This window comes from Capra hircus, chromosome 10 (genome assembly GCF_001704415.2).
Source record: "Capra hircus breed San Clemente chromosome 10, ASM170441v1, whole genome shotgun sequence".
NCBI lineage: Eukaryota > Metazoa > Chordata > Mammalia > Artiodactyla > Bovidae > Capra > Capra hircus.
Window position 1 is genome coordinate 94,417,890 of NC_030817.1, and position 24,677 is coordinate 94,442,566.

Sequence of the window (24,677 nt, forward strand, 5' to 3'; positions counted from 1 at the left end):
GGGAATTATACTAGCAGAATGTTCAGCAGGTACTGAGAGCTGATTCCAGGTTGTCCAATACTATTTAACCCAGCTTTCCTCACATGTGCAGTATGTATGCCCATTATTTTATAGAGTACTACATAGATGTGATCTACAAATTCAAGTGGTTTAGACATCATTGTTTTACTATTAGCAGGTGACACACAGTATGGAAGGCAAGAAACTATCACTTTGTAACTCCACAAACTGTAATTTAAATTGTCAGGAGGACCAACAACATCATTAATAGAGATTTAAGCCAAGATCCTCCAAAACTGAACTCTTTTCCTAGTGTTTCCCCTGAACTGGGAAGAAGATTGTTCAAAGTGGAAATTTAGCTCTTCATGTGTCATAAAATGAGTTACCACATATTGTGGCCAAATGGTCATACCATTGGATACCTGATAGAAACCAGTGTACTCACATTACAGATTAACAGAAGCTACCCATAAGGGGTCTTAAGCCCAAGGCAAATGAATTATGTGTTTTCCTAACCAACCTGGGAAAAACCAAGGTCATGAATTTGTTGTGTAAATCCACTGGGTCCTTGTAGGAGCTACCCAGTATTCACCATGTAATGAAATGGGCTGTTTATGGCCAGATTCAGAATAGGCATCTTTACTTGGCCAGGTAAGAGCATCTCACTTAGGGATATTGGCAGTGATGTTAGCTTGCATGGTGCTAGAGTTTATTTAAAACAAAACGTCCAAGGGCCATCCAGTTAGAGCCTTGGAGAGGAGAAATCCAGCAGGACAACCGGGGCCATAGGTAATTGGCCCCAAACCCAGTGATTAGATTAATTCTAAACCTGCAAATATTGAGCCCAAGAAAGAAACTGAAACCAAAAAACCGACTCATTGGAAAAGACCCTGATGCTGGGAAAGATTGAAGGCAGGAGGAGAAGGGGACGATAGAGGATGAGACGGTTGGATGGCATCACCAACTTGATGGACATGAGTTTGAGCGAGCTCCCAGCATTGGTGATGGAGAGGGAAGCCTGGCATTCTGAAGTCCATGGGGTTGCAAAGAGTTAGACATGACTGAGTGACTGAACTAAAGAAAGAAATACATCTGATTCATAAGCAAAGATATGAGTTCCCCCTGCCCCACCAAAAAACGAGTATAAGCAGTTACCAGAGTTACCAGTATGCAGACCTGGTCCAGCATCTTGGATTAGCTGTCTCCTTCAGATGTCTTCTTGTGCTGGTCTGATAATACTGTTTTTAGTTGAAGTCAGTTGTCAGAAACAGGAGTTGCATTTTATTCAGGAGAGGAGGCCTAATACAGTCCCTTCTAATGTGACTGAGTCCTTTATCTGAGACCTTTTCCAGTAGGAATAATCTCCTGGTTGCAGGTCATGGCACATCTGATCTTCATCCAAAGTTAAATTACTGTGATAAGCTTCAGAAACATACTTCGAATGCCCTTTTAATAACTAAACTTTACAATAATATGACAACAAGGAAACTATCTTGGAAAAGAATCTTAGGCAGTAGTGAAGACCTCATTTAATAAAATTAGAATTTAATATCCACTTAAATATTATCTTTCTCTAAAAGTACCATAATTTCTACCAAATAGAGCCACATTAAGACTAATTTGTTCGCAAAATGTCTGACCACATGGACTCTTTAAATTGGCTCTGATGCAACTTTTCATAACGAATCTCAGTTTAACTTAAACTCTCGAGGCCAGGAAAGCCACACCAAAGGCATGTCATGGATTCTTCCTGTGATAAATGTAGATTTGGGTGCTGGGTTTAGGTGAATTTCTCTCTTCTCTAGATTCCCTGAATACCTTGAGATTCCTGCACTTGTTAGTAGGTGGCCTACCTTGTATACCTGGGTAGGTTGTTGGGAACCTAAGAGTTTACAGATTCTGAAGGGCTCAGATAGAAAAGATAAATGTTTCAGTTCTATATAGAGAGGTGTAGACTAAGGGTTTCTTTATATCTGGAAAGCAGATTTAAAATGAATAGTATTTCAGATGAAAAACAAAAATTATAACCATACTCATAAGTTCATTCAGTCCTGTGAGACTAATCCTAGATCTTAATCTTCAGCTAGCAGTTTTATGAAACCATCCAGTTCTCCATCAGAAGTCTTTAATTTCTTAACCAGTTCAGTGGTATGATCTGAAAGTTATCAGAAACCTGTACTTGTAAAAAAGTTCTTTTTATGAATATTCTTGAAGATGAAGTATTTTTGCCCAAACATTGGAGTAAAACAATAACTGTCCATAAATTACAAAAGATTTGAAAAGTTAAACACCTGATTTCAGTCCAATTGACAAACTTTGTTACTGCTGTGACGTAAAACAATTTAAGATAATTTCTAGAATTATAACTGGTCACATGTTACCAGGACATTTTTGGAGTTCTATATAATTTCTAGAATTTCTATAAAAGTAAAAGTGTTAGTTGCTCAGTCATAAACAACTCTTTGCGACCCCATAGACTGTAGCCCACCAGACTACCCATTGACTGTAGCCCACCAGGCTCCTCTGTCCATGGAACTTTCCAGGCAAGAATACTGGAATGGGTTGTCATTTCCTCCTCCAGGGGATCTTCCCAACCCAGGGATCAAACCTGTGTCTCCTGCATCGCAGGCATGTTCGTTACCGTTTGAGCCACCAGGGAAGCTAGACTTTCTAGTTACAACATTTACCCATTTAATAGGACCTCAGAAGTTTTATCACCACTCAAATTTGACAATACTTCCCATGTAATTTAACATACCAAATAGGCCTAATAGTTAATTACTCTTCTCTCTGAGATGGAGAGAAGACAAATAATTTGAGATATACCAGGGACCCTTTGAAAAACCTCAAAGTTAACTAAAGGTCCAGTGAACTTCATTTAGAAGTTGATCTTTGAAAAGTTTGTCAAAAATACCAAAAACTTTCAAAACCTGGTTAAATAGGATCATAGGTCAGTGTCATTTAACTAACGTAACAGTAAAAGAGCTCAAAGGTTGTCGTAAATCACCAAAAGGCAAAGAAACTCACACTATCTCTTACTAAAAGCAGCTCAGTATTATAAGGAAACTAAATTAAGAGAGAGAAAACTAAATTCAAGTTTCGTATACTTTACCTTTAAAAATCATTTTCTTAATTGAGTCTTATCTTAGCCGTTCCCAGCCATGTACAAAACTCTTTTCTCAGTGTTCCTTTTCCTCAACCCTTTAACAACTTTGTGTATCCGTATTACTTTTTCTGTTCTTTCCATTCAGAAACAACCAGCTAGCTCTAAGACAAAACTATCCTCATACTTTTTACTCATGTATTTAAATTTTTCTATTTATGTATTTATTTGGCTGCAGCAGGTCTTAGTAGGGGCACACGTCATCTTCAGTTGTGGCATGTGAACTCTTAGTTGCAGCACCTGGGATCCAGTTCCCCGGCCAGGGATCGCACCTGGGTCCCCTGCACCGAGTGTGGATTCTTAGGCGCTGAACCACCCCCGAAGTCCCTCTCGTAGTCTTTTAGTGAAGACGTGCTTCCCATCTTCCTTGCATACTAAAATGTTTCCCTTACTATTTTAGTGGCTTTAGTTATGCATATTATAATTCTTAACCTTAAAGCCCAGTTTCTAGTAAAAAGTAAGCACTTAAAAACTGTGTTTTACATTATTCTTTAGATTGGCAAGTTTATAAATACTATTTGTTCCTAGAAAACATTCACTTTCTTAAAGAAAATGTCTTGATGTGGCATCATATTAATAATCCTCCAAGTACCTTGTAGGAGTTTCTCTGCAAAAGGAAACCTGTGTTCTGTAAATAATGTGCCAATATCTTACTTGGAAACAACTTGGGTATTCCGTGGATTCCCATTATTTATGTTAATTAAGCACAACTCTTAATTGGTATGGACCTAACAGAAGCAGAAGATATTAAGAGGAGGTGGCAAGAATACACAGAAGAACTGTACAAAAAAGATCTTCACGACCCAGATAATCACGATGGTGTGATCACTCATCTAGAGCCAGACATCCTGGAATGTGAAGTCAAGTGGGCCTTAGAAAGTATCACTATGAACAAAGCTAATGGAGGTGATGGAATCCTAGTTGAGCTATTTCAAATCCTGAAAGATGATGCTGTGAAAGTGCTACACTCAATATGCCAGCAAATTTGGAAAACTCAGCAGTGGCCACAGGATTGGAAAAGGTCAGTTTTCATTCCAGTCCCAAAGAAAGGCAATGCCAAAGAATGCTCAAACTACCGCACAATTGCACTCATCTCACATGCTAGTAAAGTAATGCTCAAAATTCTCCAAACCAGGCTTCAGCAATATGGGAACCGTGAACGTCCAGATGCTCAAGCTGGTTTTAGAAAAGGCAGAGGAACCAGAGATCAAATTGCCAACATCCAATGGATCATGGAAAAAGCAAGAGACTTCCAGGAAAACATCTAGTTCTGCTTTATTGACTATGCCAAAGCCTTTGACTCTGTGGATCACAATAAACTGGAAAAATCAGAGAGAGATGGGAATACCAGACCACCTAACCTGCCTCTTGAGAAATCTGTATGCAAGTCAGAAAGCGACAGTTAGAACTGGACATGGAACAACAGACTGGTTCCAAATAGGAAAAGGAGTACGTCAAATATATGAGTACTCAGTAAAAGGAGTAAAATATTGTCACCCTGCTTATTTAACTTCTATGCAGAGTACATCATGAGAAACGCTGGACTGGAAGAAACACAAGCTGGAATCAAGATTGCCGGGAGAAATATTCAATAACCTCAGATATGCAGATGACACCATCCTTATGGCAGAAAGTGAAGAGGAACTAAAAAGCCTCTTGATGAAAGTGAAAGAGGAGAGTGACAAAGTTGGCTTAAAGCTCAACATTCAGAAAACGAAGATCATGGCATCTGATCCCATCGCTTCATGGGAAATAGATGGGGAAACAGTAGAAACAGTGTCAGACTTTATTTTTGGGGGGCTCCAAAATCGCTGCAGATGGTGACTGCAGCCATGAAATTAAAGGACGCCTACTCCTTGGAAGGAAAGTTATGACCAACCTAGATAGCATATTCAAAAGCAGAGACATTACTTTGCCGACTAAGGTCCATCTAGTCAAGGCTATGGTTTTTCCAGTGGTCATGTATGGATGTGAGAGTTGGACTGTGAAGAAAGCTGAGCATCAAAGAACTGATGCTTTTGAGCTGTGGTGTTGGAGAAGACTCTTGAGAGTCCCTTGGACTGCAAGGAGATCCAACCAGTCCATTCTGAAGGAGATCAGCCCTGGGATTTCTTTGGAAGGAAAGATGCTAAAGCTGAAACTGCGGTACTTTGGCCACCTCATGTGAAGAATTGACTCATTGGAAAAGACTCTGATGCTGGGAGGGATTGGGGGCAGGAGGAGAATGGGACGACTGAGGATGAGATGGCTGGATGGCATCACTGACTCAACAGACGTGAATCTGAGTGAACTCTGGGAGTTGGTGATGGACAGGGAGGCCTGGCGTGCTGCGATTCATGGGGTCGCAGAGAGTCAGACACGACTGAGCAACTGAACTGAACTGAACTGAAGCACAACTCTAAAGTTCAAGTTACCAAAATCCAGAAGGAGTATTTTATATTAACATTCCCAAAACATAAATTGTTCCTAAAAGGTTAAAAGTTTCATCATATTGTCATTTTTCCTTGCTGAACAATTTTGTAACAGGAATAGTAAGATTTTATTTTATTTCTAGTAAATTTAAGTATAATAAAAGTATTATGCTCTAAAGACATGTCTGTATTACTTAAGCAAACAAGCTTAAGCTAACTTAATAACAGATATTAAGTCAGTACTAAATATATTTTGGACCATATAAACCTGAAATTTATTCTGACCAGGTTCTTATATATTTGAGTACTTACATAAGAGCTTAATTGCCTTTAAACCAATTAAATAGAGCTATTTTACCAAATAATTCTGACAGTACCACACATCTACAGCACTCACGTATAGATACGAGGAAACACACCTATTACTGAATTTCAGCCAGAAATCAGGTGTAGTGATGTAAAATCCATCAGTTATAAAGGAGGTTGAATTCTAATTGGGTTTCTGCCAAATGGAACAAATCAAGATCACCTGTTTAGATTGCTAAACCCTTTTTACTAGTATTTATGAGAGACATCACCAACTCGATGGACGTGAATCTGGATGAACTCTGGGAGTTGGTGATGGACAGGGAGGCCTGGCGTGCTGCAATTCGTGGAGTCCCAAAGAGTCGGACACGACTGAGTGACTGAACTGAACTACACTGACTGATGAGAGACACTTCACGTTTCTATTTGAGAAGTAACAAGTTATCCACCCTGTCTCAAGGCCAGAATTATTTTCTTCCCTCTATTTACAAACCTCTTAAGATAATTAGGGGAGTTTGGGGAGGGGTAAAGGATTGGTGGGCTTTGGATTATTTCTGGAGCCACACTTCAGTGCTGTAAAGGCTAGATTTGTATAATAAGTTTTTTGGTTTGGCTTCCCCCTCCCCCCCCTTCTCAAAGAATTGGGTGGCTATCTCAGTGACACCAAAGGACTGATATACCCAATCGCTTATGTTGAAATCTTTCTTTCCTTCATTTAGCTTACGGGGAGGGGGGGTGGGCGGGTTGGGGGCAGAGCCTCTTCCCAGCTAGCCCTCTCAAATTCTGTCAGGCTTCAAGTACTATGGTCAGTTTAGTCAAACCATTGTCCTCCCACCTCCCAACTCAGTAATCCATTTGTAAACAATTTTGAGGATTCTCCCTGGGTTTAAGAAATTCTAACTATGGCCCTTGTTTGGCCTTTGATCTGAAGAGGCTTGCCTATAAGCCTCATGTGTTCCCGTTCCTAAAAGTAACCATTTGATTGTGTTTTGTGAGTAAAAAGGCAATTCAGATGGAAGATTATTAATAGAGGGAAACAGTAGTTAAAGTTCTGGGTAGCTTTTATATCATTAGTCTTTTTTTTAGCCTTCTACAGCAAATCTTTCAATGAGACTTGAAATTTTGAAATCTTTGGGGGCTTATGTATACCAATTAAAATAGGTACGATAGTTAAGATGAGAACTCTGTAAAATTTTAACAATTTAGTAGACTTTCTCACTCAAAGGGTCTAAGAAGCTAGCCTGATGAATATTTTTTCCTGCTAATATAATTTTAGAAAAGAAAAACTGCTGTTGCAAAACATCAGTTTGGAAGTGCTAAAAGAACCTATTGCGACCATTTCAGGGCCAAAATCCTCTCGTTGCATTTAAGAACTTGCAAGCGTACATAAACCCAGTTGGTATTCCCACTGGTGATTGTCCATCCAAAGGGTTTGGCTGTAAGGCACAATTTCTCACTATTTTGTAGCCTAATTCAGATGTGGGATATGAGATATGATCTGAACGACATTCTGAGGACAGTGTGGCAGATCAGATGTGTGCTTGTTCTGAGTGTGGCCCCAAGGAGCTCACCTCGCAGGGCGTGGTTCTCCCTGTGGCAGTCTGCAGCTACCATAGGTGATCAGCCTCGCTTGTGCTCCCCTCTCAGTTCCCCCCATGAGTAGTGTTTACTGATTGTAGTGGAGCTCCCTTAGTCTCAGAGCTGAGTAATTCATTCTCTTGTTTCACTAACAAAAGCTTTGCTCAGACCATATATCAACCTTTTTTTTTTTTTAAATTTAAGCCAAATTTAACAAATACCTAGCCTCTGTGTTTCCCTGGGCCCCTTGTCCAGAATCCCTAGGTCCTGCCTAAGAAGTACATAAGTGGCCCTTGAGACTCCAAATCTTAAGTGAAATAGCATGAATAAAATTTTCAGGATTGTCCTTCTAGCTGTGAGGTTTGGATACTAGGAGAGCTCACCAGAACACCTGAGGAGTCCTGGTAAGCTGGTGGGGCTCTGTGGGCCCATGCTTGGCACTGAGCATGGGTTCTGTGTGGACCCCCAAGTGTCATTTAGTGGGCATCTCTGACATCCTGCCAGCTAAACCATGCATGTCGATAAAAATTAGTCAGTCTATCTGAGGAAGAAATGGAAAATTGTATTCAAGCAAATTGAGGAGAACTGTTCTGCCCATTAGAAGTCAAAGCACAGTAGTATAAATTTTTTGAGATGGGAGCAGTACATCAAATGATGTAATATCAACAGTTTGCATAACCCAGTTCTACAGAAACAAAGTGATGTCATGTGATGCCTTTCTTGAGTATCAAGAAAGAAGTTTATCTTTTTAGGAGTTGTCTTGTGGCTACTAGGAAAGTATTGCGCTTTAGGATTGAAAAGTGAAACTTGCTCAGTCGTGTCCTACTCTTTGCGACCCTATGGACTATACAGTCCATGGAATTCTCCAGGCCAGAATACTGGAGTGAGTAGCCATTCCCTTCTTCCCAACCCAGGGATCGAACCCAGGTCTCCTGCATTGCAGGCGGATTCTCTACTAGCTGAGCCATCAAGGAATCCCTTAGGCAGGTAGCTTTCCTGATGGGGCAGAGTTGGTCATGATGCATAGTGCAGATACACAACAAATAATGGAGGGGAAAGGGGGAGCCAAAGGGCAGAGAAAACTTTTTTTCTACATTAAAATTTTTATCTTGTCATAAAATACGAATTTTATGTCAAATCCCTGTAGTTTCAAGTTATGTAATCCTTAAAGTAGTTCTTGTTCTTACACATTTTTCTCCTTTTCAAGTTTTGAACCATTGGATTTTAGATACTAATTCAAACTTTGACTTTGTTTTGTTCTTATCAAACATTCGCAGTGTTCTAGTTATTGAACAAAGATTTAGCTGTTTCTGTCATCTGTAGCCTCAGAAATTATAATCTTAAATCCATTCCTTAAGATTTAACTAATGCAAGACACTGCTAGGCATAAAAGAGAACAAGCAAACACTTTAAAATCATGAATGAAATTTTAAAAGCCCATTATCGTCATCATTTATCTTGGTTTTATAAATACTGAAAGTGAAAGTCATTCAGTTGTGTCCAACTCTTTGCAACCCCATAGACTGTATCAGTCAGTTCAGTTCAGTTGCTCAGTCGTGTCCGACTCTTTGCGACCCCATGAATCGCAGCACACCAGGCCTCCCTGTCCATCACCAACTCCCAGAGTTCACTCAGACTCACGTCCATTGAGTCCGTGATGCCATCCAGCCATCTCATCCTCAGTCGTCCCCTTCTCCTCCTGCCCACAATCTCTCCCAGCATCAGAGTCTTTTCCAATGAGTCAACTCTTCGCATGAGGTGGCCAAAGTACTGGAGTTTCAGCTTTAGCATCATTCCTTCCAAAGAAATCCCAGGGTTGATCTCCTTCAGAATGGACTGGTTGGATCTCCTTGCAGTCCAAGGGGCTCTCAAGAGTCTTCGCCAACACCACAGTTCAAAAGCATCAATTCTTCGGCACTCACCCTTCTTCACAGTCCAACTCTCACATCCATACATGACCACTGGAAAAACCATAGCCTTGACCAGATGGACCTTTGTTGGCAAAGTAATGTCTCTGCTTTTGAATATGCTATCTAGGTTGGTCATAACTTTTCTTCCAAGCAGTAAGCGTCTTTTAATTTCATGGCTGCAGTCACCATCTGCAGTGATTTTGGAGCCCCCAAAAAATAAAGTCTGACACTTTCTACTGTTTCCCCATCTATTTCCCATGAAGTGATGGGACCAGATGCCATGATCTTCGTCTTCTGAATGCTGAGCTTTAGGCCAACGTTTTCACTCTCCACTTTCACTTTCATCAAAAGGCTTTTTAGTTCCTCTTCACTTTCTGCCATAAAGGTGGTGTCATCTGCATATCTGAGGTTATTGATATTTCTCCCGGCAATCTTGATTCCAGCTTGTTTCTTCCAGTCCAGCATTTCTCATAATGTACTCTGCATAGAAGTTAAATAAGCAGGGTGACAATATTTTACTCCTTCTATTGAGTACTCTCATATATTTGACGTACTCCTTTTCCTATCTGGAACCAGTCTGTTGTTCCATGTCCAGTTCTAACTGTTGCTTCCTGACCTGCATACAGATTTCTCAAGAGGCAGGTTAGGTGGTCTGGTATTCCCATCTCTTTCAGAATTTTCCACAGTTTATTGTGATCCACAGAGTCAAAGGCTTTGGCATAGTCAATAAAGCAAAAATAGATGTTTTCCTGGAAGTCTCTTGCTTTTTCCATGATCCATTGGATGTTGGCAATTTGATCTCTGGTTCCTCTGCCTTTTCTAAAACCAGCTTGAACACCAGGGAGTTCACGGTTCCCATATTGCTGAAGCCTGGCTTGGAGAATTTTGAGCATTACTTTACTAGCGTGTGAGATGAGTGTAATTGTGTGGTAGTTTGAGCATTCTTTTGAATTGCCTTTCTTTGGGACTGGAATGAAAACTGACCTTTTCCAATCCTGTGGCCACTGCTGAGTTTTCCAAACTTGCTGGCCTATTGAGTACAACACTTTCACAGCATCATCTTTCAGGTCCATGGGATTTTCCAGGGCAGAATACTGGAGTGGGTAGCCCTTCCCTTCTCCAGGGGATCTTCCCATTCCAGGGATCAAACCTGGGTCTCCTGCATTACAGGTGGATTCTTTACCAGGTGAGCCATCAGGGAAACCATGCTGGGCGTGGGTGATATTTTAAGAATAAGACAAACAAGGATCCTGCCCAGGGACCTTGTTGTTGTTGTTGTTTAGTCAGTAAGTCATGTCTGACTCTTTGCAACCTGGTGGACTATAGCCTGCCCGTTTCCTCTGTCTGTGGGATTTCCCAAGCAAGAGTACTGGAAAGAAAGTGAAGTTGCTCAGTCTTGTCCGACTCTTTGTGATCCCATGGAATGTACCTAGCAGCCTCCTCTGTCCATGGGATTTTCCAGGCAATAGTACTGGAGTGGATTGCCATTTCCTTCTCCAGGGGATCTTTCCGACCCAGGGATTGAACCCGGCTCTCCCGCATTGTAGACGGACGCTTAACTGTCTGACCCACAGTGAAGCAACTGAAGAGTACTGGAGTAGGTTGCTATTTCCTTCTCCAGGGGATCTTCCTGACCCAGGGGTTGAACCTGTGTCTCCTGAATTGGCAGGTGGGTCCTTTACCACCGAGCTGCCAGGGAATCCAACTAAGTACATATATAATGGGAACACAGAGTAGTTAATGGGTGATTAGAATAATGTTTGTTATGGAACACTTTAACACTGGGAGGATATTAAGTCAGGGATGGCTTCCAGGTTTAGTAACATCTGAGCTAAAACTTTAATGACTGAACTTAGTATCTGTTAACCAAGTGGATAGCCTGGAAAGTGATTGCTTCTAGGCACTGAAAAGAAAACATTTGAAGACCCAGAAGGAAAAGAGAGCATTTTGCCGCAGGGTAACAAAGCAGTTATATGTGGAGGGTGGGGCCTATCCAAAGTAGGGAGTGGCAAGACTGGCTGGAAAAATCTGCCTCAGGCAATGGGTTTGAGGTACAGAAACTTTCCAGATTTACAGTTTAGAATGTCATTCCTACTTCCTGCAGTGAGGAGAGTGGACTGAAGATGACAGTTGTGACTAAGGGCTTGGAACTGTTGTTGGTATTAGAGGTAAGAATTGAAGATAGCTTAAATTCGGATAGAACAGTAGGAATGTACATGGACAAATCAGATATTTGGAAAGTAGTATGTGGTGACTAAATGAGGGAAAAAAGGAATTCAAGAACAGGCCCAGGTTTCTGCCTTAGACAGATTGATGTGGAGAGGGAGGAAGAACAGGTTTTAGACCTGGTGCATATAAGTTGGAACAGTCACATGAGGAGTCTATCTTATGTATTATTAGATGTAAAGATCTACACTTAGGAGTGAGATGACAGGCTGTGAACTTGGGAATCTGCAGATGATGACTGAAGTCATAGAAATAGTAAGAATGCTGTGGGGAGAGCAAAGGTGGAACCCCGAGGAGCACTCACATTTACGGAGTAGACAGAGGAGGAACCTGCTTGGGAACCCGAAGAAGTGCTTTCTTTTCCCAGTGCATAGCTGGGTGCTTGGTTGTGTCCAACTCTTTGCAACCCCATGGCCTATAGCCCACCAGGCTTCTCTGTCCATGGAATTTTCTAGGCAAAGAAAACTAGAGTGGGTTGCCATTCCCCTACTCCAGGGGATCTTCCCGACCCAAGGATGAACCCACGTCTTCTGCATTGGCAGGTGCATCCCCAGAGAGCGAAGCCCAAGTTCATGCTAAGTTGCTTCAGTCATGTCTGATCCTTTGTGACCCTACAGACTGTGGAACCCACCAGGCTCTTCTGTCCATGGACCATATAGCCCACCAGGCTTCTCTGTCCATGGGATTCTCCAAGTATGAATATTGGAGTGGGTTGCTGTGCCCTCCTCCTGAGGATCTGCCCAGCCCAGGGACTGAACCCTATTCTCTCATGTCTCCTGCATTGGCAGGCAAATTCTTTACCAGGAGAGCCACCCAGGAAGCCCCAAGAGGACTGGGAAATTACAAATCCCGGAGGGAAGCTATAACAAACCTAGACAGCGTGTTAAAAAGCAGAGACACTACTTTGTCAACAAAGGTCCATCTGGTCAAGGCTATGGTTTTTCCTGTGGTCATGTATGGATGTGAGAGTTGGACTGTGAAGAAAGCTGAGCGCTGAAGAATTGATGCTTTTGAACTGTGGTGTTGGAGAAGACTCCTGAGAGTCCCTTGGACTGCAAGGAGATCCAGCCAGTCCATTCTGAAGGAGGTCAGCCCTGGGGTTTCTTTGGAAGGACCGATGCTGAAGCTGAAACTCCAATAATTTGGCCACCTCATGCGAAGAGTTGACTCATTGGAAAAGACCCTGATGCTGGGAGGGACTGGGGACAGGAGAAGAAGGAGACAGCAGAGGATGAGATGGCTGGATGGCATCACCGACTTGATGGACATGAGTTTGGGTAAACTCTGAGAGTTGGTGATAGACCGGGAGGCCTGGCGTGCTGCGATTTCTGAGGTCGCAAAGAGTCGGACATGACTGAGCAAGTGAACTGAACTGAACTGATAGCTCAGTTGGTTAAGAATCCACCTGCAATGCAGGAGACCCAATTCCTGGCTCGGGAAGATCTGCTGCAGAAGGGATAGGCTACCTGCTCCAGTGGGCTTCCCTTGTGGCTCAGCTGGTAAAGAATCTACCTGCAGTGTGGGAGACCTGGGTTTGATCCCTGGAGGAGGAAAAGCTACCTACGCCAGTAATCTGGCCTGGAGAATTCCATGGACTATACAGTCCATGGGGTCGCAGAGAGTTGGACATGACTGAGCAACTTTTCACTGTACATGGATGCTGTAACATGATCACAACATCTATCACCTTACATTTTTATACAGTTTTTTTTTGTAGTGAGAACTTAAGTATTTAAATAAAGGAAAATTTATTCCAGTTCTTTCTCAGATATTTAACACTGTAGTTCCCAATTGGTAGACTCCTGAGACTCTGACTCTTGAATAGATTGAATGAACATTACAGCTTCTTAAAGTATAGATATGGTTATGATCAGTAGAATTTAAAAATCATCAGAAAATGTTTGAGTTCAGAATAGATTTTGGGTATTTTATGGTTTTGTAACATCAACAGAGACCAAAGTGATTCTGTTGACATTTGAGTGTCTGAAATGTTTTGGCTTTATGAAGGGAGTCCTGCAGGACTCTTTTCCATGAGACAGCTGGTCATTAGATGGTTATGTTAGGGAGGAATAAATCTTCCTCTACCTGTCTTTGTTTTTTCTAGCTCATCTAAAAAATTAAATTGACAAATTAAATTGACACAGGAGAGATTAACAGGAGAAAATCAAGGTTTAATGATATGTCTGTGTGAGGGAAATCCAGGGAAACTCCCCACAATGGCCGAAACTCTCACCTTAAGTACCATCTTCAGCTAAAGACAAAAGATGGGGACATGGTGGTTTGGAACTTAAAAGACGGGTAAGGTAATTCACATGAAGATGGAAAAGCAGATGTTTGGTAAACCAGTGTAGATCCTGCCGAGTTTCCCTCATAACATCTAGCCCACATTCCGTGCAGATCTCTCTAGTGATTGCTGTGTTCTCGGCACAGACACTCTATCGGAAACTTTTTTTACATCATGAGAGGGGAAAATCAAAGTTTCTTCCTGAATCTTTCAGGCCTTTGTTTGTTTTTAGCTAGCTCAGAATAATCCACATGCCAAACAGATATTTTGGTAATTCACTGAGATGTGCACTTTTCTGTGTGTTGTAGTTAAACTGAAAAGCTCAGGGGGTTTTGAAGTGCCTTTCCCGGGATCCTCTAGAGTGTTGCAGTGAATCAGGGTTTCTGCTATTCCTGTGCCAGATAACAGAAGCGCTGGAGCGCAGTTCCGCCCGCCCTTCTTGTGGGGCCCCAGGCTGTGGCAGGGTAGGGATGAGTTACTACAGACTGTTTAACGGAGCTCTGGTGATTTGGAATTTTCAGTCTTAATTGGGAAGATTCCAGACAGACCCACAATAGTTAATCTTATTTTGTATATTTAAAAATTTAGGAAACTTATACTCAAGCCTGCCTTTTCAGCCTTCAGTTTAACCATAATATGAAGCTGCTGGGGAGAGGAATAGTTCCTCCCTCTACCGTCCTTGAGTTCTTGTGGCTGGACTAATAATAAAATTGACATGAGACAGATTAGAGGAAAACAAATTCTAATTCATCTGCATGGCAGAGACTCACAGAAATGGTACCTAAAAAGAGGCCAAAGCAGTCAGCTTTTATGCTCATTCAACGAAGAAACAATAAAATTTTGAGGAAGTGATAGGATGATGGGGCCTCGGACGGAGGCTCAGTAGTGAAGAATCCACCAGGGCTTGATCCCTGGGTCGGAAAGGTCCCTGGAGGAGGAAATGGCAACCCACTCCAGTATCCTGGCCTGGAAAGTTCCATGGACAGAGGAGCCTGGCGGGCTATAATCCATGGGATCGGAAGTCACACGACCTAGCAGCTAAGCAGCAACAAAGCAACCTCTGGATGCAGGGAATGCACATTTCGCATGAGATTTGTTTCCTGTTTTCAGGGGGACTGGAGTGTCAGAGTGTTCCTCTTGCGTTGGCCATTTCTTCTGTGACTTTAATTCAAAATGCTCAATATGCTGTTAAGAACCATGGGGTAGCCTACTCTGGACCCCAGTAGTGCCATCATTCCGCTTATAGTCTACTTGTTGTTCAGTCCACTTAAATGTGTTTTATCACTGCAAGATGTGTACATACCTTGCTTGTTTCCATTTTGCTGTTATTCTTTGTATTTTTATCTTGTGATGCAGCTGAGGTTCTACTTGCATTAGAACTACTTGGAGGACTTATTAACATGCATATTCCTGGCTCTACCCAAGACCGACTAAAAAGTAATTTCTGTGAATTGGGGCCTGGGACTTTTCATCTTAATAACTTCCCCATGCAGTTCCTCAAGTGATTGAGAGCCACTGCTCTACCGTTCTAAGCAGGCTTTCAAGCATCAGTTCAGCTTTTCTTTCTCTATGATGTAATTGTCTTTGCTTAGGAAGATCCCTGTCAGAAACCCTGTCGGTACTTTTCATTGGCTATAGATCTTCTGCAACTTTGTCCTTAAAGCCTTCCTGCAATTTTATATGGTTTCTGACAAGTGCTCAAGTCACAGGTGCTCAGCTCGGCCACTGTAGCATGAACGCAGACATGGGCAGTCCATAAGTGAATGAGCTAAATCTCCAATTCCACACAATGCCCATGCCATGATTTGGGGCTTGGGGGCACACTGCTTCACTTGTGGGGTCTTAGTTTCCCAACCAGAGATTGAACTTGGACCCTCATCAGGCACAGTGCAGAGTCCTAACCACTGGACCACCAGGGAATTCTTTGAAATGTTACTCTCTTGTTTCTCAACCACTTAAAAATGAAATGCCGACCTTAAAGGCCATTCTGAAAGTAGACAGTGGACTAGAATTGGCCATGTAGTTCACCAGCCCCCTGTTAAACTGTATCTGCCCTAACACAGTCTTGGTGAATATATAGTAAGTATTTGAGTACCAAGTGAGTGAATTAATTGTAACACTAGTGGTTTTGGATAGAACATATGTTGATCATCTTTGTGTATTATCTTACTGTACTAACTGATTCCAAAATGTTTAACAGCTCACTTTTAAATTTTTTCCGAGAGTTAATGCCACGACTATCACTGTTTTCTATTTCTTGAATCAACTGCTTTTTTTCCCCTCTGTGTGTCTAAATAGGAAGGCCCAAACAGTTTGATTAATGAAGAGGAGTTCTTTGATGCTGTTGAAGCTGCTCTTGACAGACAAGATAAAATAGAAGAACAGGTATGTAAATTTTTAAAAGTTTAAAAAATCCTTGGTGTATATTTCATATAAATAGAATTTGAAATCATGATCCTAATAACCTAAGAAATGAACTGTGTCTACATTGAGTCACAAATATAGAAGAACCTTCATAAGTCACTTTCTTTATTGATCAATTTTCAAGCAATAGAAAGAAGACTAATAATTGTTTAAATGAAACATGCATAAATAACATGAAATTGAATGGAGATATTCTGCCTGTTCTCTTTGAAGTATTCAATTTTCAGTTCAGTCCAGCCATTTAGTTGTGTCAGACTCTTTGCGACCCCATGGACTGCAGCACACCAGGCTTCCCTGTCCATCACCATCTCTCGAAGCTTACTCAAACTCATGTCCATCGAGTCAGTGATGCCATCCAACAGTCTCATCCTCTGTCATCCCCTTCTCCTCTGCCTTCAATCTTTCCCAGCATCAGGGTCTTTTCCAGTGAGTCAGTTCTTCACATCATGTGGCCAAAGTATTGGAGTTTCAGTTTCAGCAGCAGTCCTTCCAATGAATAAATATTCAGGACTGATTTTCTTTAGGATGGACTGGTTGGGTCTCCTTGCAGTCCAAAGGACTCCCAAGAGTCTTCTCCAGCACCACAGTTCTAAAGCATCAATTCTTTGGCACTCAGCATTCTTTATAGTCCAACTCACACATCCATATGTGACTACTGGAAAAACCATAACTTTAAACTAGACGGACCTTTGTTGGCAAAGTAATATCTCTGCTTTTTAATATCCTGTCTAGGTTGGTCATAGCTTTTCTTCCAAGGAGCAAGCTTCTTTAAGTTTCATGGCTGCAGTCACTATCTGCAGTGATTTTGGAGCTCCAAAAATAAAGTCTATCACTCTTCCGTTGTTTCCCCATGTATTTGCCATGAAATGATGGGACTGGATGCCATGATCTTAGTTTTCTGAATGTTGAATTTTAAGCCAGCTATTTCACTCTCCTCTTTCACTTTCATCAAGAGGCTCTTTAGTTCTTCTTCAGTTTCTGCCATAAGGGTGATGTTATCTGCATATGTGAGATTATTGATATTTCTCTCAGCAATTTTATTATCATTATCCAATTTTATTATCATTCTGTTAATACAAAGCATATATTTGCTCTGAGTAAAACAGTCTCTTTGAATTTCTCTTCATCACCAAATACTATATGAATTCGAAAGGAAGATGACCAAGAATTTATTTTTCTTCTACGTTAGTACCATTTAGTTTTTATTATTAACTCATTTATTGCTTTCACTACTTTCACCATAATTACTTCCTCACTTTTAACTTTGTTTAGTGTTTTATCATCATTAAATTCACAGCAGTTATACCAAGCCCCTTCTGGGAAATTGAAGGGAAGTATTTCTTAAATCCTTCAACTCAGTTTCAAGATTAATTTGGGTCTTCACCTTTAGAGGCTTCCCTGTGACTCAGATGGTAAAGAATCTGCCTGCAGTGCTGGAGACCCGGGTTCAATCCCTGGGTTGGGAAGATCCCCTGGAGAAGGGAATGGCTACCCATTCCAGTATTCTTGTCTGGAGAATTCCATGGATGGAGGAGCCTGGTGAGCTACAGTACATGGGGTCCCTAAGAGTCAGACACAACTGAGAAACTAACACTTTCACTTTTTTCACTTTTTCACTTTGCCTTAATTCTGCAGCAGTGCAGTTACCATGTATTACCGCTAGGTGGTACCATATATTACCACTGTGTTCCTAACATGGTACAGGAGGCTGTGATGAAGACCATCCCCAAGAAAAAGAAATGCAAAAAGGAAAAATGGTTGTCTGAGGAGGCCTTACAGATGGCTGAGAAAAGAAGAGACACAAATGGCAAAGGAGAAAAGGAAAGATATATCCATCTGAATGCAGAGTTCCAAAGAATAGCAAGGAGAGATAAGAAAGCCTTCCTAAGTGACCAGTGCAAAGAAATAGAGGAAAACAATAGAATGGGAACAACTAGAGATCTCTTCAAGAAAGTTAGAGATAACCAAGGGAACATTTCATGCAAAGATGGGCACAATAAAGGACAGAAATGGTATGGACCTAACAGAAGCAGAAGGTATTAAGAAGAGGTGGCAAAAATACACAGAACTATACAAAAAAGATCTCTATGACCCAGATAACCATGATGGTGTGATCACTCACCTAAAACCAGACATCCTGGAATGCTACGTCAACTGGGTCTTAGGAAGCATCACTACAAACAAAGCTAGTGGAAGTGATGGAATTCCAGTTGAGCTATTTCAGATCCTAAAAGATGATGCTGTGAAAATGCTACACTCAATGTGCCAGCAAATTTGGAAAACTCAGCAGTGGCCACAGGACTGGAAAAGGTCAGTTTCCATTCCAGTCCCAAAGAAAGGCAATGCCAAAGAATGCTCAAACTACCACACAATTGCACTCATCTCACACGCTAGCAAAGTAATGCTCAAAATTCTCCAAGCCAGGCTTCAAGAGTGTGTGACTGAGAACTTCCAGATGTTCAAGCTGGATTTAGAAAAGGCAGAGGAACAGGAGATCAAATTGCCAACATCTGTTTGATGATAGAAAAAGCAAGAAAGTTCCAGAAAAACATCTGCTTCATTGACTACGCTAAAACCTTTGACTGTGTGGATCACAACAAACTGGAAAATTCTTCAAGGGATGGGTTTACCAGACCACCTTACCTACCTCCTAAAAAATCTGTATGCAGGTCAAGAAGCAACACTTAGGACTAGACATGGAACAACGGACTGAATCCAAATCAGGAAAGGAGTAGTCAAGGCTGTATATTGTCACCCTGCTTATTTAACTTATATGCAGAGTACATCATGAGAAACACTGGGCTGGAAGAGGCGCAAGCTGGAATCAAGATTGCCGGGAGAAATATCAATAACCTCAGATACGCAGATGACACCACCCTTGTGACAGAAAGGAAAGAGGATCTAAAGAGCCTCTTGATGAAAGTGAAAGAGGAGAGTGCAAAAGTTGGCTTAAAACTGAACATTCAGAAAACTAAGATCATGATATCCGGTCATATCATTTCATGGCAAATAGATGGGGAACCAATGGAAACAGTGACAGACTTTCTTTTCTTGGACTCCAAAATCACTGCAGATGGTGGCTGCAGCCATGAAATTAAAGATGCTTAGTCCTTGAAAGAAAAGTTATGACCAACCTAGACAGCATATTAAAAAGCAGAGACATTGCTTTGCCAGCAAAGGTCTGTCTAATCAAAGCTATGGTTTATCCAGAAGTCATGTATGGATGTGAGAGTTGAACCGTAAAGAAAGCTGAGTGCTGAAGAATTGATGCTTTTGAACTGTGGTGTTGGAGAAGACTCTTGAGAGTCCCTTGGACTGCAAGGAGATCCAACCAGTCCATCCTAAAGGAAATCAGTCCTGAATGTTCTTTGGAAGGACTGCTGCTGAAGCTGAAACTCCAGTACTTTGGCTACCTGAAGGCAGGAAGAGAAGGGGATGACAGAGGATGGGATGGTTGGATGGCATCACTGACTCAATGGACATGAATTTGAGCCAGCTCTGGCATTTGGTTATGGACTGGGAGGCCTGGTGTGCTGCAGTCCATGGGGTTGCAAAGGGTCAGATATGACTGAGTGACTGAACTGAACTGAACTGAACCACTAGATGGTACTTATGCTTGAATTTTAGTTATTCTTCTCAAGACTATAAGCATCTTGTAAATGTCATGTGTGTCAGTTGTATACCCTAAATTAACTTGGATAGAAAAATTGGCTTGTTTATTCCTTTTAATTTTAGAGGCAGTGAAGGCTATTATGCTGTCAACTACAGGTGGGCACTTGCCACCTGCCTCTACACAGATTAAATCACAGGTGTTGCTGCAACTGCTGTCCTTCAGCACTGCCTTAACGAGCACAGGTCGGAGAGGAGGAATGAGGCACTCCATGCTCTGGGAAAACTGGCAGAATAGGCCTTCAGATAGATATCTTTAGGACATGATTTTATGAGTCCAGTTCACGGAATTCCTTCATGGTGATATCTGCTACTGGTGACTAGCTGAAATATGCAAAAATGCATTGATTACATATACTCCCCCTTCACCAAAATCACATATATGCTGACCTTCCCTCACTGCCTCTTTGGAGCAGTGTCTCTGAGCTATCTGACATGCTGCCTCCTAGGCTGTGGTCCTCATTTTGCCCCAAGTGACACTTAGCTCACAGCTCTCATGTCGCGCATTGTTTTTAAGTTGATAGTGCCCATTTACTGGTCTGTCTGCCCAAGGTAAGTTGTCTGCAACAGCGGCTGTTTGCTTTTCATGTTCATTTTATAGATCTCATTTCCCGTTTTTTAACATGCAGAACTCTGAAAGTTTCAGTTCCTAAGTGAGTTCTCATTTTGGGTGCCTAAAATGTAGCATCTGAAAACTATGCTTGTATTTGGTTTTTTTTGGTATTTAGGTTTTTTTTGGTTAGTTTTTTCCCCTTCACTGTGTTTTTCCTTTTGTTTTAATCTGGGTTATTTGGGGAAGAGTTTTGAACTGTGAGATGAAGACAAGTTAGTCTTGAGTTTTGCCACTACCTATGTAGCTCAACACTTACTGCTTAAATCCTTTGGGCCTTGGTTTTCTAATCTTTGAAACAAGTGCTTGGAGAGGATGATTCAGATCGTCCCTTCCGGCTTAAAAATGCTCCTCTACTGAACATCAGTATGGTGGCTGAGTTGGAATCGAATCAATGAAAACTTCTTTAGACTTTGGGAAAAAGAAATATTCAAGGGGCTATCAATATCCGTGGTCTAAGGTTAGTGTCTTTGGAATCTGAAAGAAAAAAGTCAGGATACATCAAGTGTCAAGATTTGGCAAGACTTGTATCTTTAGAGTAGCTTCATAATTCAAATATTTATGAATACTAAACTGTTAAGTAATTAAATGTTACATTATCCACTGTTAAGTTGCAAAATACACTTTGTAACCTTCCTATTTAAAATTATGTGCTTTCTTAGTCGCAGAGTGAAAAGGTCAGGTTACATTGGTCTACTTCAATGACATCTGGAGATGCCTTTTCTTCTGTGGGGACTCATAGATTTGTCCAAAAGGTAAGCTAATGCCAGAGTTTACTGAAAGTATATGCTATATTCTTCACTGTTGATGAAACTACCCTGTTACATAAGTTTTCTTCATTGTCCTGAATTTAAGTAATGAGATTTTTTTTGTTTGGTATTACATGTTTTCTTCCGTAGACATCCTCCAAAAACTGTTAGAAATCTTCTTCAGAATATAATGTTCTTCCATTTTTATTTAAGGGAAAAGAAGGGTGGGGGATAGGGAATGGCTTGTCCAAAACAGTTAACCAGAAGCGTGGCCAGCGATATTACATCTTTCTTCTCTGGGGTTAAGTGGTACCATTTTGTATTATTGGCAGCCTGCATTCTTTATAGAAAGATTTTGGAGCATTCCACATAATAGGTGCATGAAGTCAGCGCTCGCTGCTGAGCCTGTTTCATACAGCGCTTTGTTCCCTCTCTTTATCTTGTGTTTGGAAGTTGGTACTGAATGCTCTGTTGTGCCTCTGTTCTGATTACTTGGTTTTTTCTTTGTCTGTCTCTGGTAGCCCTATAGTCGCCCTTCCTCCATGTCTTCCATTGATCTAGTCAGTGCCTCTGACGATGTTCACAGATTCAGCTCCCAGGTACTGTATGAATGTATAGAGTGGACTCGAGTCTTTCTGTGCTATGTTTCAGCCTGCTTTCCCAGTTCCTAGAAGTCTTTTGATTAGGCCACTTGTTTTGGTTTGAATTTTAAATAGTAACATCAAGCATTAAACAAGCCTTCCTTATCTGCTAAATAGTTTCTCTGTCAGGCATGCATGTGCCCTTTGTATCCTCTGTTGTGAATAGCTTGGAATTTCACCATATAGGAGGTACTCCTGAAAGATTTCAAATTGAACTGAAGCTAGTAGAAGGTATCTGGTTTTTAACTATCCTGTGATATCTGTTTCTTTAGACAGGATTCAGCAACTTTTGTGGACATGGTCTATAGGATATGTTATAGCATTAAAGTGGGTTTCAGGTCTCACTTCCAATATAATTTAAAATGCCTCATCATATATTCATCAGGGAAATAACTTTTAAAATAAAATTTGTCTCATTACCATTATACGTTTTGTTGAACAGGTTGTATTTTCCTTAGATAGATTACCCTTGGAAATGAGTATACCTGTCCATATGATAAATCTATGGAAATTGATTTTAAATTATTCAGTATCAGCATCATTTAGGAATTTAGGATAGGGATTTGGATGCACGCAGTCTCTGCCCTCATAATAAAATCAAAAGTACCAACAGAAGGATATTTTTGCATCAGCATTAGGTTAAAAAATTGTTTTTAATCTTCACATACTTGCCTTTCAACCTTGTATTTTTATGGTGATTGCATTTCATTTGTGATATGTCATCATATGTTAAGAACCTGAACTCTAGTCAAAATGACCAAGTTTAAATCTGGTTTCCTGCATATTTGACAACTTTTCTAACTCCTCTGTGCTTTGCTTCTGTCATCTAGCTAGGACTGTGTTAGAGCTGGAACCTAGCATGTAGGAAGCGCTCAGTAAATGAGCTTTTATCATTGCCATATTATTTCTTTGAGCTAATCAAAATTATCTGCGTTATTTTTTCCTCAATTTTCCAGTAAATGATTTTTAAAAATCAGTTTAAACCAGGTGTAGGAATAAAATTTATATTAGTTTTCAACTATGCAATAAAGAAGAAAATTGTGTATAACTCAGATTTTTTTCTGACTTTTGTAGTTTTTTTCTCCTTGAACATTTTTGGGAAAGAGATATATCAGTTCCTCATCAGAAATTACCCTTAGCCAGATTTAGTACAATATTTATCACCTCCTGCTAATTCATTTATGCATGCTTTTAAAATAGTGACTTTTATTTTACAGTAAATCAGTGACCAAACTGGATAATACTGGGAGACTGGTTTATTTGCTAAGCTCCACCTTGCATTGAAATAATAAAATAACAGACTCTTTAAAAGATATCATTACTGGTCACTGTTTTCTCTTAAAATATAGAAATATACAGGCTATAAATTAAATAAAATGTAATGAGAGCAAGAAAAGAATTTGAACTGTTTATAGGTGCCTAAGAATTAGGGCTTCAGAACCCAGACCTGAACCTTAGTTACAGAGTATATAAAACGGCCGAAAGCCATCAGATACAAGTGAAATGTCGAGGAGCAGGTGCCCAGATTTTTACAAAACTTCCAAATGCAGCTTACTTCTTCACCTAATTTCTTGTGTAACTCAGTTGAGAAAAATCTTTCTAGTATTTTTTTTCCTAATGTACAATGCTCATGATTGATCTGGTTCTGTTTTTAAAAGCTTTTGATTAGTCTGCTCTTTTATATGCCCAAAGGGGAAATTAAGAGCAATAGCATTGAGGTCTCTTTAAGTATTTACTGTCTTGCTAAAGTATTTGTTGTCATTAGCAGACTTGGGCTCTGGCAGTTAACTATTGATTACTTTGGCTATGCCATCTACATACAAATACTGGCTCTTGATCACTTTGTTCTTGTTGACATATAATGGTCATCGTCCTGCTTAAAGAGGATAATTAAAGGTAAAACTGAGATTGCCCCTGAAAATAACTTCAAATAAAATATATGACTCTCTTAGGAAATTGGGCTTCCCTGGTAGCTCAGCTGGTAAAGAATCTGCCTGAAGGAGTGCATGGCAACCCACTCCAGTACTCTTGCCTGGAGAATCCCCATGGACAGGGGAGCCTGGCAGGCTACAGTCCATAGGGTCACAAAGAGCTGGACACGACTGAGCGACTAAGCACAGCACTGGAAATTAGTAGTAACTCATGAATCTTCGGGGCAGGTGTTGGAAATGAAGTAGCCCTAAATGAAAGGGTATAGAGAGTAGGAAAGAATTAGATTCCTAAATGGATCTTTTTGGCCACATTGATTTCCATACCACAGTTACCATGTAAAGGTGTCAACTCACAGACCAAGGGAAAATAAAAAGCATCCTTAGTTGGAAAAAAAAGAAAATCAAAGGGTGGGTAGTACATGTACAGGTTAATGTATGATGAGAATCACCATTGCAAAAAAAAACGTCTGAGTAAAGCTTTTGCCCACTTTTGTCCTTAATAACTTTACTGTTGTGGTAATTGTCTATTTCACCCCTTTCTTTTTTATTATATAAAATAAAATTGCTAATTACTTTTATGCTGATAAATGCTAATTTAGCTGAACTAGAATGTAGTCTAAAATAATAGATCACTATTAATATTCTTATACATATTCTTTTTTCATATATATGTATATTAAGTAAAATTACATTCCTCAGTAATAGTTTTTTCCTACCAATGTAGATGATTCTATATATACTGTTTTGTATAAAAACTAGCATTTTTTTGTTTTTT

The 24,677-nt window shown here is 40.5% G+C and overlaps 1 protein-coding gene across 3 annotated transcripts in view; it reads left to right on the plus strand.

Moving 5' to 3' along the window:
• The window catches only part of COL4A3BP (collagen type IV alpha 3 binding protein), a 140,891-nt gene that overhangs the window by 94,893 nt on the left and 21,321 nt on the right, over positions 1-24,677 (plus strand). For 2 of the 3 annotated variants that reach the window (XM_018053702.1, XM_018053700.1), the window contains 3 exons: positions 16,177-16,263; positions 21,244-21,336; positions 21,852-21,929. In XM_018053702.1, the coding sequence (XP_017909191.1) occupies positions 16,177-16,263; positions 21,244-21,336; positions 21,852-21,929 (258 nt within the window). The remainder of the gene's footprint in view (positions 1-16,176; positions 16,264-21,243; positions 21,337-21,851; positions 21,930-24,677) is intronic. The other variant, XM_018053701.1, reaches the window with a different exon arrangement.